The 17,237-nt window shown below is 41.1% G+C and overlaps 1 protein-coding gene and 1 non-coding gene across 3 annotated transcripts in view; one reads left to right on the plus strand and one right to left on the minus strand.

The window, feature by feature from the left end:
- The window catches only part of FSTL5 (follistatin like 5), a 383,938-nt gene that overhangs the window by 50,530 nt on the left and 316,171 nt on the right, over nt 1–17,237 (minus strand). Inside the window, exons 10-11 of one of the 2 annotated variants that reach the window (XM_056855357.1) lie at nt 4,888–4,914; nt 2,453–2,571 (exon numbers count right to left, since the gene is read on the minus strand). In XM_056855357.1, coding sequence (XP_056711335.1) covers nt 2,453–2,571; nt 4,888–4,914 — 146 coding nt within the window. The remainder of the gene's footprint in view (nt 1–2,452; nt 2,572–4,887; nt 4,915–17,237) is intronic. The other variant, XM_056855358.1, reaches the window with a different exon arrangement.
- TRNAV-GAC (transfer RNA valine (anticodon GAC)) lies at nt 215–286 on the plus strand. Its single transcript has one exon. It is a non-coding gene; the product is annotated as a tRNA-Val (tRNA).

Here is a 17,237-nt window from a genome sequence, read left to right on the forward strand (position 1 = left end):
ATGAATGAAAGCCATATGTGCACAATTTGTTTTTCTTAACAGTTCCATGTTTTGTTAGTATTGAACACTGCACCTGCAGATGGGGCTGTTTTAGGTTGGGGAAATTGTGCAGGCAGAAGGCTGAAGCCCCTCCTTCCCTGTACCATGATCCTTATCCAAATTGAGTTCCCATGGAGAACTTGAAGATGCTGTCTGACTGTAAGTTCCCAAGGGAGGGGCTGTGGCTCAGTGGTAGAGCATCTGCTTGACATGCAGAAGGTCCCAGGTTCAATCCCCGGCATCTCCAGTTAAAGGAACTAGGCAGGTAGGTGATGTGAAAGACTGCTGCCTGAGACCCTGGAGAGCCACTGCTGGTCTTAGTAGATAATACTGACTTTGATGGCCCAAGGGTCTGATTCAGTAGAAGGCAGCTTCATGTGTTCATGTGTGTTCAAAATCTAGTTTGGATTTGAGATCCTTGGAGATGCCAGGATTGAACTTGTGATCTTACACATGTAAACTTGGTGCTCAGCTAGTGAACTGCAGTCCCTCCCCTCAAATATTATACCCAAACATGAACTTTTTGGCAGTTTCATATTTAATACAACTAAGCAGAGAAAAATAACTTTATTTCTGTTTAAAAAAACACAACATGCACAACATAATGTGACCATGAGCACAATATTTTGTCACAATGAAGGCCTTTCAATTGCAGTGAGTTTTTGACAATACTGAAGGAACAGATCAAACTGACTTAAACTCAAAAGACAGAGGAAAATGACTAATAAAATAATTGTCTACACGCACGCATACACAAACTTATTTGTTTCATGAACGAATCTTTCCCCTCCTTCATTTTCCCTTTACTAACTTGGAGAGGATTTTAAAGGAGAGATATGGAAAGAAATAAAATATGCTTTATATTAAATGTACTAATCTCAACACTTCATCATTCAACCTATCATTAATTCTTAACTTCTAGACTGGATACTTTTAAATTTCACACTGTTCTCAATTTCAGCTGAGAAAATTCTCAGATACTTCTTAAATAATCAGGTTTTAAATTAGCTACCCATAAGAAGAAAGATCTTTGACTTATTTTTAGCTATGTCGAGGTAATTTCACTTAAGCAGCATAAATCAAAGCTTGATTAGCTACTGAAAGTATAATTAGGCACAGTAAAAGAAAATTATCATGTATATGTATATTTTTAACTGTGGCAATGCTCATGGCAGAAGCAAATCCAGCCAAAGAGATTTACTTTTATTTTACTATAACTTGGTATCAAGATTGTTAATATATTGAGGAAATAACTGTTAAATCCAAGCAGATCCAAAAGGATAGCTATATTTTAATGAAAACAACAGAGAACCCAGTAACACTTTAAATATTATCATATTCATCTCAGTATAAACATTTGTGGAATTAGACCCCACTTCATCAGATGTATGAAGTGTAATGTTGTTACATGGAGAGGAATTTTCTTTTCAAAAATTCACTTTTTTAGATATATCCACTGATTTATTATTCCCTTTTTAAAAATAAAAATAAAAAGGGATTTCTCTTTCATTTCTCTTTGTAACTGCAGCAAGTTAACAAATCCAGGGAAGTGCTCTAGCAAGAGGCTAGGAAGGTTTAAGAAGACATTGCCTGTTTCTGAAGAGCATCTTCAGAGTGGAATCCTGAAATTTGGCATAACCTCCCTTCCTGTTCCCCCTTACTTCAAATTTCTCTTTGATAAAAAATAAATTCATTAGAAACAGGCTCCAAATTCCATCACAGAGGGAAAGAAATCTGTTGTTGGATTTCAAGGAGAAATGGGAATTAAGAGAATTTGTCTTAACAATGCCAATGAAGTATTACCCTCAGTTGTGAAGTGTATGTACACACACAGAAACAAAAGGCAGCCGAATGCAATAGCAGTATATTTAGAGTTCAGATATAGACAGGAGTGTTGTGTTATGCAGTCACCGAAAAAAGGGGGGAACAAATTTTCACATGGCCGCCAGAGTGTTCCAATTACAGTTGTGAAGCACCAGAGTTACAATATCAAACCACATTTCACTTTTTGTGAAGTCTAACTTCCAAGGGGAGGGGCCGTGGCTCAGTGGTAGAGCATCTGCTTGATATGCAGAAGGTCCCAGGTTCAATCCCTGGAATTTCCAGTTAAAGGGATTAGGTAGGTAGGTGATGTGAAAGTCCCCAGCCTGAGACCCAGGAGAGCCGCAGCCGGTCTGAGTAGACAATACTGACTTTGATGGACCAAGGGTCTGATTCAGTAGAAGGCAGCTTCATGTGTTCAAGACATGAGCTCCTCAACTAGTTAAAGCCCATTGACAGAACAAAGCCAGAGGAATTTCCTACTATCTGCTTCATCATAATGTAGAACATTTCATTTTCAAAGAGCATTATTTGCTTTTAGCAGAGTCAAGCATGGGGTGGGGACTGTAACTGAATGTATTCGAATACTTGCCTGGAATCCAAGGAGCTTTTCACTCGGTTTAATGTGTCTCTGGAATTCACATTCTACAGGTTGTATCACCTTGATTCCATCTTCATAAAACACATAGAACATATTCCCAATCCCCAGACCTTAGGAACAAAAACATATTTAAAAGAAGAAAATTAAATCATCTGAGTGGGGTGGGAATCATGAACAAAAGCCTTGAATAAGTTTGGCCAGAACCCAATTCATTAATGTCTATGAAGTTCATAAAGACAATCCTATGGGAATTTTTTGTGGCGCTGAAACGAAACTGCAGAGTGATTCAGGATTTCATATTATAGTCCCTTGGAGAAACTCAATGGTTTTATGAATATCAATCTGGAAACACAGGACACACTTTGAAAGAAACGGTGTGGAATTCTTTTTCGTCCTGGGATCAAACGAAAGTAATCCCTTATATTTTCTCATTGTTATATGTGAGGGCTAAAATAAAGCATTCGTGGGGTGTTCCAAGAGGTGGAGCCAACATTACTCAGCTTCCAAACCCTTCGCCCCATGAATGCCTCCTTTAGCTGTGGCGTTGCTACGCCACCTTTTTTGATGGTATAGCTCTGTGGGGGCATTTTCATTTTTTATTGTAAAAATACTTTTTTTCTGTCCTTTCGGTGGCCAGGAAGCCTCTGAGGAAGCAGTGCAATGGCACCGGTCCCAATTGACATGGATGTACCCCCCCCTTCAGGAATGGGCTGCCTGGCACCCAATGCAATATTAACAGCAGTACAATAAAACAGCAGCATAAAAACATATAATTAACTAATATTTTTTTAAAAAAATAACCTTAACAATTTAAAAAAATTAAAATTTAAAATGGTGCTGTAGTATTGATTCCCTCCCTTTAATCTAGATTAGCAGGTTAGAGAGGGAATCACTCTCAATCAGTGCAAGGTTGGTCCTGGAAAAGAGATAATGGGGATGCCTAAAAGACAGCAAGGATGCATGAGATCTAATTTAGCCCAGCAAAGGAGACCAGCTGGTGTAAACTGTTGCTATCCTCAACCATAGGCCTGGTGGAACATCTCTGTCTTACAGGCACTGCAGAACTGAGTTAATTTGCATATAATTTACAGTTACATCCAATATAACATTGGGGGGCTGTCTTCCTTGTGAGTAAATATGGTAATACCTTTTATTAGGGCCAACCAAAACAAAACAAAATATGTGCAGGCTTTCAAGTGTGACCCAAAGTCGTACAGTCAGCTTCTAGGTTAAACAGGGATTTGAATCAGGTCTCTTCAGTCAAAATCCAACTTTCTAGCCCCTGTACTACAGCTCTAAATCACCTTATCAATGATGATGTTTTTTTAAAAAAATAACAGTTCTCTGATCGTCTTGCACACTCAACATTGATTTTATATGCTTCACATTACTAGTAGTATATTGTAATATACAGCAGTGAGTACTGCAGGCTTCCTTCCCTCACATGCACACTTCCCAAGTTAATATTCTACAGAAAAAAATACATTTCTTTGTCTCACCAAGTAATCAAACAGCCACAATTCTTTGTTATTTGGGGAGTTACACAAGACAACACTGTTGGCAAACAGGAAGGAGTCCCACCTTTGGGTCAACATTCTGACTGAAGTCAAGTTGATTGGCTGAATGATTCATATCAGCAACAGCCCAAGTGAACAACCCTGTTCACATGTTACAGTGAACAAGCATGCATCTGTTTGCAAGAAAGAGCCCCATGTTCACTTGACAATTGAAACCGTTACCGTACTTACATACATGAGAATTACTCAACACTGCAGCCCCACAGTAGCTCTGGGCAGACAATCTGCCTGCACACCCCTCCCCATCAGCAACATTTGGAAAGCACTGATCATGGGGAGGGGGCACACGTGGGCATTTCCTTCGCATGTTTGCCCCATGCCGATGACATGGCAATTGCACAAAATCAGGGGCAGGGCCAGCATGCCCATGTCTGTTATCCCTCCCTGTTAGGTGAGACAGTGTACAGATGGGTCATCTGTACTGGGCTAGTATAAAGAAAAATAAATGATACATTGTACACATATTGTACATATGTGGTCATGGTAACTTGTGAACAGGGCTCAAGGATAATGGTTCATTCTCATACTTTGACAGTGTATCTGTAGAGAGTTTTGGCAAGTTACAAGTGTAGGGCTCTTGTTAAATAAAAGCAACAGGCAGGGGAGGAAGGGACCAAAATTTTAAGATCCTGCAATCAAGCATTTTTTTCCTACAAAAATAATTAGGTTTATGTGTTATTATTGACAATGACTTATTATAAAAGAGAATTAAGAGTAAAAGGTTATTTACAAAGCATGAGAAAGAAAAGAAATAATTAATATAATTCTATAGCTACTGACTGCTAGCAAGAGATTTAATATACACATGAGACAAGTAAATTATTACAGAATGGGGAAATATATTAGTACCTTCCTCTCTCCACAGTATGTTTGCAACTGCAGCATGTAAAGAGAGAAAAGAACAGAAAACACAGATGAATATGAAAAAAATCACATGGAATGGCACATCAGTTTTTACAGTAATGAATATGATACAAGTTTGTCTTACAAAATAACTTTCAAAGCATTATATTCAATCTAATTGCTTAGGACTTCTAGTCACATACAAACTTGATATTTACTGTGTGAAATCACCCATTTGGGGCATGTTTCAAGGAAGAATATATTTTGTGTAGTACAAAAAAAACACAGTTGTTTTCATTTAGATTTTTACCTGAAATACCATTAATAGCTATGGATGTCTGAGCTATGGTTATTCTGCTGTCCACTGACTGAACAACAAGATCTGGAGATTAGTATTTCAGTGCAGTGAACAGAAGCAAAACACTTAAAAATATATCTGAGTTGTGCATTTAAATAACACTTCCATTTCAGTACTGAACATACATGGTTCCTTTGAAGCTTCCATATTTCTGACTGACTTCAAAAAGCAAAGTTGAGGAAAATAATTTGCTGAGGCAAAATAATAATGACTTTTTACCTTATTTACATGACAATATTTGAATCCAGTTAACTGAATTTCGGCTTGGACATTTAAGATATTATATTCTAATAGTGAAGTTGGTCAAATCTTTGGATATTTAAATCCAGTGACTGGAGATATGAAGGGGCAACTCAGATCTTTCCACAAACTAAAAAGGGCTCAGGTTTGCCAAAAAATGTGAATCTTAAAAAAGAAAAAAAAATGTTGTTTTTTTTAAAAAAGAATGCTAAAAGGAGTGCCTGTAGGTTTAAGCAATGGGTTTCCTCAGTGGCTGTTGCTAGACAACCACAATGTTACAAGGCTAGGTTCTCTCAGTAAAAGCAAAAGGGAGACAGACCCTTTCCAGGCCCATTTTGGCTGTTGAGGAAGGGCCCTTTAGGACAGGCCTGATTAGGGTTGCCAGCTCCAGGTTGGTAAATTCCTGGAGATTTTGTGGTGAAGTCTGAGGAGGGGGGAGAGGCCTCAGTTGGATATAATGCCATAATGCCATACTCTCCAAGCCATTATTTTCTCCAGGGGAACACACCTCTATCATCTGGAGTTCAGTTGTAATTCTGGGAGATCTCCAGGTGCAACCTGGAGGTTGGCAACACTAGGTCTGTAAGCAATCTCTGGGTGACTTGGTACCACCCAAGTTGCATGACTCAATTAGGCCTAGCTGCTTGCTACAATTCAACAGCAGCCACCTTATGAACCCAGTGTGGTGTAGCAATTAGAGTTTCAGAACAGAGTCGAGAAACCTAGGTTCCAATCCCCATCTTGCTGTGGAAGGTTCACTGGGTGATTTGGGGCCAGTCACATACTTTCAGCCTAATCTACCTCACAGGGTTGTTGTGAGGATAAAAAGGAGAGAAGAATAATGTAAGCTGCTTTGGTCCCCACTGTGGAGAAATGTGGGATATAGATCAAGAAAGTCACAGCTCTCAGTTTGTTTGCAAGACCTAAGCAAAGCTGTTCAGTTGGATGTTCAGGAGGTCATTAATTCATAAGGTCGCCATAAGTTGGAATCAACTTGATGGCATAACACACACACACATACACACAAATATATTGTACTGAAACAGAAATGCTGCCTGCTGACACTCATTTAGTTGGCGGGTGGAAGCAGGCTGGCCCAGAAGCGATGACACAGCCCGGGGGTGATGCATTCACCCAAAAACTCTATGGAAACCATACCGTTTCTATGCAAGTGTTAGAGTGTTGCCCCAATGCGAAGCCAGTGCTTCTGGGTTATGCCAGAAATGATGTCATCATGCAGCGATGAAGATTGTTGCCCACCACCTGCAGTAAGTACCTCCCCCCTCTCCATATCCTACCGATTGCCATGCCTAGCAACCTTACTTTATGCATATGCGGGTATAACTTTAAAAGCTAGCAAACATAATTTACAAAGAAATGATGTAAACAACAATTGTTGATTATGAGATGCAACAGAGAAGTTTCATTAAAGGTGCATAATGCCCTGTGGAAGAAATTTAGATAATAAATCAGAATCACAAAAGCTTTTAGACTTGTATTATGCTGAAGGCAACGGAGATGTGTAGTTGCATCTGATGGCCATAAACCAGGAAAGTCAGTAGCATTCAGATCACATAACCCTTTCTGAAGGTGATAAGACTCTGACATGCAAAAAAGGCCCTGGTGTTAGAAATTGATCTATTTAATGGTAAGGAAAAGGCACATTATTTTTTAAACGCAGCCTCAAGACACATAATGCAGAAACCAGATAATTTTCAGCTTGCTGTGGGTGAACACATGAAAGGATTTATAGAAGTTGTTTCATAGATTGTGACAGCATCACAGCTGCTGAACTGGGTAACATGGGAAACTGTAACTGATGTTAAAGAATAAAAAATGCAGGATAAAATATTAATCAGGCATCAAATATTTAACTCATCTGTAAATTACTGAAAAATCATTGGGTGACAAACTTCCCTATCTGTAGATTAACAAGCAAATAATGGACTGTAGATCACTCGCAGTGGAACAAAATATTTTGGAGGACATTCTAAACTGGAGCAATTTGATAGATTAGATCTTTACTGCTAAACAATAAGCTTTTGAACATTATACTTTTAATACAAATAAATATAGATTTTTTTTAAAAAATAAAATGAATTATGTTTGTTTGCAAAACTGCTCTTTGCAGTCTCTGAAAACAAATCATGCACCTGAGTCCTGACCCTGGAACCAGCACTGCAACAGTGTTGGCATTTCATCTTTGACCTTCTTAAAGTAATGATAATATGTCATTCTATCTCTGTATATAAACCAATTCCAAGGATTCTATTCTCAGCTAACATCATACCGAGAAACAGTATACAAGGTGTGAAGAGACACATGGTCCCTGTTCCAGTTCAAAACTCAGTAAAGGCACTGTCATGTCATGTCATATCTCTTGAGAGCCGGTGTGGTGTATTGGTTCGCGTGTCGGACTAGAAGTAGAATCTGGGAGACCCAGGTTTCAATCCTCACTTTGTCATGGAAGCTCACTGGGTAACCGTGGACCAGTCACACACTCTCAGCCTAGCCTATCTTACAGGGTTGTTTGAGGATAAAATGGAAAAGAACAATGTAAGCCACTCTAGGATCCCATTAGAGAGAAAGGCTATGTATACATGAAGGAAGGAAGTAAAACTATACAAAATGTGATTTTGGAAATTTCAAGATACAAAGAGTTCAATAGGCAGAAAGGAGAATAGATCGTCAATATATTCTATACAGTTCAACAATCGAAGTGTCAAAAGCCATGTTCTGTATTCACCTCACTGATTGTTTCTGCATCTCCATTTCTAGGATTTGGGTGAAGGCAAGACACATATATGCCTCACTTCCATAGTTAGAGGCAGTGTTCCTTGCTCTGACATCTCTTCTCTTAATGGAATTGATACCAGAAGAAGAAGGAGTTAGTCATGATTCCTCTGTTGCTGCTTCAGGTTAACCAAAACCAGCACTGATGTTTTGATTAATAAGTTCTATTATATGCTGGGAATATTTTTCCCATCAGTGGTTAATGAGTGAATACATGTAGAAGGAGCCTATACAGCATTTTTTTTAAAGTCTTGTTTTCCCCCCTCTCTTCCATGACAACTAGTGGAGAGGCCAATTCCTTATCACTCTGGCAGTGAATGCTGCAGGGGTACAGGGACTCAGAGCCCTCTTATACCCAGACACTAAGGTTATTAGGATAACAAAATGAACAATGTTTCAGTGATAACTGGAGAAAAAGGAAGCAGAATAAAATTAATTCCCAGAACAAAATTATCAGAATAAAATTAGTCCCCCTGCAGGCTATAAGGCTTACAAGTGGACTTCTTTGAGGGCTGGCTCAAGGGCTTTCTGTGTTCTAGGTGGCTGACCCAAGTTCCTCTCCTGCTAACCTGCCTGGGTGCACCCTGAGCCACAAATTGGCTGAGCAGCTTAGGGCGCACTTACCCACTGATGCAGCCAGAAAAAGTGAAACTGGTGATGGACAGCTGCATAATGATGAATTGTCCCGGTCGTAGAACCTTGCACGACAGGAGATTCAAAAAGAAAAAAAACCCCAGAGAATTCTACAGTTGGCAGTTGAGAGAGACCATTATAAACTGACAGTTGATAAGTGACTGTTGACATGGACAGTTGAAGCTTGTAGCTAGAGTGAGAGGAACACAGTTGTTTAGGATCAAGAAGGATCCTGTGTGTGAGTAATTTGAGTGTCCTTCCCTGAGGGAAATAGCTCCTAAGTGAAGAGGTGATCCCTAACCAGTTTTAAGAAAGAAAACTGGAAAAACTGTGGGTTTTTTCCTGACTCAAAAAATATTTGAAATATTGGTTCAAGAAGCTTAAGTGACTGCCAAGGGTTCTCAATCTCAGTGTATGTAAAAAAGTATCAACACCTGTCTGTGAAATACATCAGATACATCCTGATTACAAAATATGTAATGTTTATAAATATAGTAAGTTTCTTCATTCCTGTTATTGTTTAACCTGCCAAGTTTATTTTCTGGAACCTTCCTGCAAACCTGACTTTACCTTTTCCCCAAAAGAGACAAAACAGTTCTGAGTTTTTATTTCACTAATCCTCTTTTGTGCCATATTCTAACATATAAAGAAAGTTTTTGGTAGATCCATCTTAAATGTGGGGCAGGAAAACAACAAGAGACAAACTATAAGTGTCAGTAGTGATGGTGGGGGTTGGTGAGGAACAATAAATAAAACATGAGGAGTTCCATCATAAAACCACTTCCAGCCGATGTTCTAGGAATCCCTGAAATCTCTACGACAAAGATGATGGAGATTTGGGGAGTTCTTAGAGCACTGCCCAGAAGTGGTGTCATTTCCAGATTTGATACACTTCCCCCCAATTATTCTAGCTGCATTGGGGGCAAGTGGAGCCAGCCAGCTGGCTGGATAACCAGTTTCATAGAGTTTCAGTTTAAAACTAAATTTCACTTCTGAATGACCCCTTTAAAGCTGGGTCATTACATTGAGGTTTCCTGAGTGAAACTATGCTAAAATATATGAAAACTAAATTTGTCGGCATGTTTGGGCACATCTGCTTACTGTTCTGACAACTATATGTGTACACTAGACAGATAAATAAATATATTACAACAGAGAGAGATATTCACTGTTCCAGTACCAAGAGGAATGTCAAGAGGGCTTCTGATTACCATCTTTTGTTAAAATCTTACCAAGCTGTCAAAGAAGCTTAACTCATGACTTCACTGAGACATAAATGTAACAACTGCATGACAAAGTGCTTTCACTGTGTTTTTCATTTACTTTAATCTTGAATTTCCATTTTGATGATGAATCATTATCATCTAGGAGTACTGGCTTCTCTCGGGAACAGCAATGTGCCAAGAGTGTGCTATCTGCAAGAAACTTTGAAATAAATTATACCTTCCATTTTCTACTGAAGCTTCAGCTCAGACTATTTATTTTCTTTTATTCTTGCTAACAGCAACAGGCATCCCATCGTCCACTAAGGGTCTTATCCATCACTCTATTTTCTTGTCTGTTATGAAACATGTATATTAATCTCCCACATGTGACTCTGAAGGTTATTAAATCTTAAGACATCTAATCTCAAATTTAAAGTGTAAGTGTAACATAAACGCTTTGAAGATTTGTTTCATGTTAACAGTTTCATTCCAGTAAATTTCATCTTCTGGTTTGTTGTTGGTGCTATTGAAGAAATCCAGGGCAAGAGAAATGGAACCTATGCATCTTTTACTTCAGCGCAGCCTTAGCAAGATATGAGAACCTTTATCATACTCAACAAAAGCCTAGCCCTCCCAAGACCTTCTTTAGGGACAAGTAAATGATTCATGTGCTATAAACAGATACCTCTAGGGCTCTACTGGGAAGGTATGTCAAGCCTGCAGAATATACTGTGATAGCTTTTTCAGTGTGCACTGCTGTACATTTTGAAGTAGATGTAAGATTCCAAACACAGGTGGTCCAAAATTGAATTACAGTACGAATGAATTGCTAAACGTTGTATTACTATATGACACAGCCTATAAAGTAAACCTATCAAAATATCCATAGAGCATTGGGGTAGACCTCCAGTGGCAGGAGCAGAGGTCCCCCCACTCCCGGAGACCACTGTATGTTTGCCAGGCAGAAAGGGAACAGGAGCAGCTACTGATCCAGGGGTAGGATGGAGGAGAGAAGCTGCAGTGGCTCATGGGGTAGCCTGTCAGGCACATTTGGCCCTACACCAACCAACTAGGGCGGAATAAGCATAGGGCATCTTCCCAGGTGAAGCCACTAATACCTTCGGGACAAAGAAACAGCTGAGGTGTGAAGGGGTGGGACAGTGCAAAGATATTCTGGGGTGGGACTTAGAAAGAGCCATAAGGTGCAGACTGGGGCTGGCAGAATGGAGACAGGGACACAACTACTTCTCTCCCAACTAAGAAACATGTAAGTTAATTGCTGTAAGTAAAAACAAAGAACCCTGCTGGGGGAAGTTGCTGCAACTGGCCAGGCTCATGTGTGTTTCTTGCCTCGGCCTCTCTGATATAGAATGTTGTCCCCTCCCCAGACTGCTTCGGCCAGCCATGCTGACAACCAGTGGCCACATTGTGGGACATGGTAACAATACTGGTCACATGCATCTTGGGAACCTTGATTTCCCTCTCCCACACCAATTTTCTCCGCCTCAGCTAGAAAAACAGGGCATAAATATCCAACAAATAGTTTGGTCACTGAGGCTTTTTATGCATGGGTTGTTTCTGTTGCACACACCCCCCATTACTACTTTGGAGCTTTGTTTTCATTATGCATGTCTTTCCCGACCTTTACAAGTCACGTCACTCTCTCCCCACGTTTTCTGTATACTGCTTCTGATGGCATCCAAAAAACACAGGGAAGATACAGGGAGAGACCAAAGTGACTTCTAAAGGTCAGAAAAGATGGGCATAATGAAAATGAAGCCCCAAAGTAGTAATCGGGGGGTGGGGGTAATCACCACGAAAACAACGTGTGTTTAAAAGGCCTGAGATACTGAGCATTCATGATTGCTTTGGCCTCCTGCGCCCCAGTCCAGGCAAGGTCTCCATAAATGGGACCAAAGGAGTCAGAAGCTTCCTCTTGTTGGAAAAAGAAGAGTGGAATTTATATTATTGTTCTCTGTGACATGAGAATGAACCAGACAAATTAAATCTTGTAAGTTTCTTTGTTTCATTTCAGCAGGGCAGAATTAGACACATGCTTTAAGTTTCCCACTAAAATCAACGGGAATGAGTTCAAAGTGCTTAACTTTGGCAGGACTGTATCCCATATTTACAACGACAACAGAATGTCTACCTTCTGGTTGAGAGAACACATTAGAGAAGCAGATACAGTACTTGGCACTTTTAATAGCCACGTTCTAGTAATTTATGACGGAAATCAATACAACTTTTCAGATTTACAAGTCATGTTTTAATCTTTTCCCATGACCGTCATTTTAGTTCTGATTTCTCTGAGGCAAACCCCAGAAATCAATCAAATGTGAAGCTCGTGGCAACTGCCTGCTTGTTTCTTTTATGAACTGAAGCACAGCTACAAGAAAAACGTTAGAGTTATTGGGAATGAACTTTATAGTAAAAGAGACCCACTGTGGGGAGGTCCTTACAGGTGATTTATGTTCTCATGTGCTGGCTGGTGATGTTCTAAATTAGCTTGATAGATGGAAAGGAAGGGACTGAGAGACTGAAGCAATTTTTTCTGGTGTTTTGTTCTGTCTTTGCTTGACTTGGGGAGGGAAGGAAGGAAGGAGCCCAGGTGGTGGCAGCGAGGAGGAGGAGGAGGTTGGGGCCCGGGGGGGAGGGGAAGCAATGTTTGATTCAAAACTCTGCATGGGGGGTTATTGGCCATTTATGAATGGGAGGTTTTTGCCTTGGATTTGCCACTTAGATGCACATTTTCCCATCCAGATTCTCAAAACTCTGCATGGGGGGTGTCGCGCACTCTCAGGTATGGCTGCACCTTCCAGAGGAGCTTCTCCTGTCGGGGCCCTGCCTGTCCTGGCCAACGCCCCTCTCCTCGCCTGCTCTTTCCCTCGTCCGCCAACTGCTTCCTGATGGTTGCTGGGGTTGGAGCTGCGCTGAACCGCCTGCCGCTCTGGTGCCTCCCTCTCCCAGCGTGCTCCCCCCTCCGCCGGCCAGCTGATGGGCGGGCTTGTTTGGCCTCTCCCCAGGGACCCAGCTGGCCAGTTCTCCCGCTTGCCAGCTGACGAGCGGGCCTGTCGGTGATTGTGGGGGTTTCTGGCCCACCCCCCTGGACGCTGGGAGGAGGCTCTAGCCGGCTGCAGTTCGCCGCCTCTCCCGACTGCTCTCCTGGTGAGTGGAGGCTCGAGGGCTCTTCCCTCTTCCCCTGGGGGTTGGCGCTGGGGTCGGGGTTGGTCCTGACAGCCCGGGGAGCCCAGGCGAGAGGGCGACCTGGGACAGGGGGTTATTGGCCATTTATGAATGGGAGGTTTTGCCTTGGATTTGCCACTCAGATGCACATGTTCCCCAGCCAAATTCTCCAAACTCTGCATGGGGGGGGGGGTTATTGGCCATTTATGAATGGGAGGTTTTGCCTTGGATTTGCCACTCAGATGCACATTTTCCCCATCCAGATTCTCAAAACTCAACAATAAGAGTTTTGAGAATGCAGTTGGGGAAAATGTACACCTAGAGCAGCAAATCCAAGGCAAAACCTCCCATGCATGAATGGTTGTTAAAAGGCATTGAGGAAAGGGGGGGATGAATTATCCAAGTCAGCGTGTGTATTATTAAGTTTATTAAGTTAATAAACAGTGTACCTACCTATATAGTTTAAGTTTAAGAAATTTGGCTCTCAAAAGAAATCTCAATCGTTGTACTATTGATATTTGGCTCTGTTGACTAATGAGTTTGCCGACCACTGCATTAGATAGAATACTGTTGCACAGGATAACAGCTGTTGTAGAATTTCTGAGTTTGGCCAGGGTGGAGTCAACATGAATTTATTTTTACCTACCAGAAGGTATGTTTGTCAAATATCATTATTGTGTAAGGCTTACAGTTATTGTGTAGCAATCCATTTCATCAGAAACTATTAATCTCATTTACAGTGCTGCGCCGGCGTTTGGGCCCCCCGCACCGGTGCCCGGGCTACTTATGCTGGCATTAGTGGCTCCAGTGCCAGAGTGGAGGCCCAGATGCCAGTTGCTGGGCCACCCCGGAACACCGGCAGGCCCATCTGCCGGCATTCCGCCAGCATTCCAGGGGGCATTCCGGGAGGAGGAGCTGCCTGTAGGTAGCTTCCTCATCCCTTTCACCCTGGGTAGGCCGGTGGGGAGAAGAGCAAGGCTGCACCAGCTTTTTTGCTCTTCTCTATGGGGTGAAAATATTTTTGGCGGCCAAGAAACCAGTATGGAGGAGGCTCAGGAATGCACTGTTAGACTTTGTTAATCCTATATCCTCTTGCAATTCCACACCGAGACAACATGACAGAAAGACTGTCATCCAAAGAGAGATGGCAGCTATGATATCTACCTGGAGGAGGTTACTAAATATATCAAGTGGTATTTTACTCATCAACCAGATGTCATTTGTGATTATTGACTAGCATCCTATGTTATTAAATATTCTTAGAATCAATGCATCAGGAGATACTACTAATGTCAGTCATCATGTTTAAATATATATAGCTGCATGACAAAGATAGTGTGAATCTAGTAAGATTCATTTTTTCCTAGGAAAGAAAGAAAAGAAGTGGCAGAAGGGGGAATATGATAAATGAATTCTTAACTCAAAGGTAAATAATTTACTCAGTTTTGAGGATAATATCAGAAATGTCCTCATATCTTTGAACTTTATCTCTGAAGTCATCAGAACTAGAAAACTTGTTTAAAATGCTCTTGTGAAAGTTTTGACAAGAACCACCAACCAAAGCCAATTCTAAAGGAAAGTTAATTTATATTAGTAGAAGGCTATGATGTGACATATCATTTTCAATGTAAAAAGATTTTCTTAGATTGGAAGCATTTACTCATGCAACCTGAAAAAATGTACTACTATTTCTGCAGTTTTTGAGAATAACAACTGTTATTGTTTCTGCTAACCAAGCCCCTCAAACATTTATAATCACTTCCTTCTATTTACTAGGAAATAATGTTAGGAAAAGTTGAAGGCAACAAGAAAAGAAGAAGTCCTGACATGAGATGGATTCTATAAAGGAAGCCACCGTCCTCAGTTGGCAAGACCTGAGAAAGGTTGTTGACTTTTTGGAAGCCACTGATTCATAGGGTTGGCATGAGTCTGAAGTGACTTCACGGCACTTAACACATACCACACATAATTATTTGCAAAGTTATCATGCATTATCTTATTTTTCATGATACAAAAATATTAACCTGGATTAACAACTAGTGATCTTTTCCAGGAAAATGATTTTTACAAAATAACAAGTGGGGACCTGCAAGAAACTTGTGGGAGCAGCTATTCCATTCCCCCACATTTGCTTTCTCTCTTCTCCCCCTGGAGTTGGCAACCAAATATATTTCGTACCCAACAGCCAACCTACCTTTATCTGTCCCTTTGTCTTAAGAAGAAGAAGAGGAAAATGAAGAAGAAAATTTGTTTTTTATATGTCAACTTTCTCTTACCACTTAAGGAAGAATCAAACTGGCTTACAATCACCTTTCCTTCCCCTCCCCTAAACAGACACCCTGTGAGCTAGGTGGGGCTGAGAGAGTGTGATTAGCCCAAGGTCACTCAGCTGGCTTTGTGTGTAGGAGTGGGGAAACAAATCCAGTCCACCAGATTAGCCTCCGCCCAGTCATGTGGAGGAGTGGGGAATCAAACCCAGTTCTCCAGATCAAGCTCCACTGTTCCAAACCACTGCTCCTAACCACTACACTATGCTGATTCCCATCTCCCCCCACCCTCCGCAACCTCTTCTTTGGAAAATTACAGTCTTTCTCCACATTGAGGAGCTGCACACTGAAAGCAGCTTTCATTAGTCTCCTCTCCTGCTTTTTATCTGCACAACAACCCTGTGACATAGGTTGGGCTGAAAATATGTGACTGGCCCAAAATCACCTAGTGAGCTTCCACAGCAAGATGGGTATTTGAACCTGGGTCTGCAGACCCTGCTCTCATGCTCTAACCACTACACCACACTGGCTTTCATAGGGTGGCTGCTGTTCACCAGTAGGAAGTCATGTGGTATCAAGTCACAGAGGTTGATGCCAGGCCTAGGATTGCAACTTCCAGGTGGAACCTGGAGATCTCCCAGAATTACAACTGAGCTCCAGACAACAAAGAAAATGGCTGCTTTGGAGGGTGGACTCTATGGCATTATATCCTGCTGAGGCCACTTCCCTCCCCAAAGCCTGCCCTCCACAGACTTCATCACAAAATCTCCAGGAATTTCTTAGCCTGGAGCTGGCAACTCTAGGCCTGGCCCCAATGAATCCTCCCTCAAAGGTCAAAATAGGCCTAGAAAGGAGCCTGCCCTCTACTCCTGCCGTGGAACACCAATCAAGTTGTGTGATATTTTCTAATTTATTTATTTCACTTATAAATTCATGCTGGCACCTGGGACACAATTTTTGCTGATGCCTAGAAATCATCTGTTTTCTACCTGTTTGCATCTAGTTTGTTTTACAATATGTTCCAACACATTCCTGACAATGAAGGCAGCCATATGAATGAATAGGTTCAAATTTCAATGTACCCTTTGTTTAAAGCTAGAAATTTCTAATGTTTTCATGGAATTCCATGATTAAAAAAAATAATTTTAATAATTCCAAATTGTTCTTCCAGCAGTTTGGGACAGAATTCATTTAAAGACTAGGAGGGTCCCAAATGTGGTGCCCACTTTTACTAGCATGTCTAAGTGTTTTTAGAAAGAGGACAGGGACTGGAGGGGTTTTTGACCAGAAAGGCTTCTGTCTGGCGATTGGGGATCTAACTGGCTTTGCAGATTTTTTTACAGTTGCATCAGCATCAGCTGCCACCACAGCACAAGGAATTTCACTGCGTGACTGCAGATAAGCTGTGTATATGACAAGGCAATATTTAAAACAATATTTTAAGTTTAAAAGGCATCTTGTTAGAAACAGTTTCTGCCTGAAATGTTGAAAGGATACTATTAGTTATGCATTAATGGATACTATTAGTTATTCATGACCACATTTTGTGGTTGGCTCCACCTTATGTGGCAGCCATTTTGTAGTTGGCTCTGCCTATAGCAGCTGCCATTTTGAAGTTGTGCCCACCACCCTGTGGCAAAATTCCAAAGGTACAGGCAGGAAAAGGTTGAGGAC

This window comes from Euleptes europaea, chromosome 9 (genome assembly GCF_029931775.1).
Source record: "Euleptes europaea isolate rEulEur1 chromosome 9, rEulEur1.hap1, whole genome shotgun sequence".
NCBI classification, from domain to species: domain Eukaryota; kingdom Metazoa; phylum Chordata; class Lepidosauria; order Squamata; family Sphaerodactylidae; genus Euleptes; species Euleptes europaea.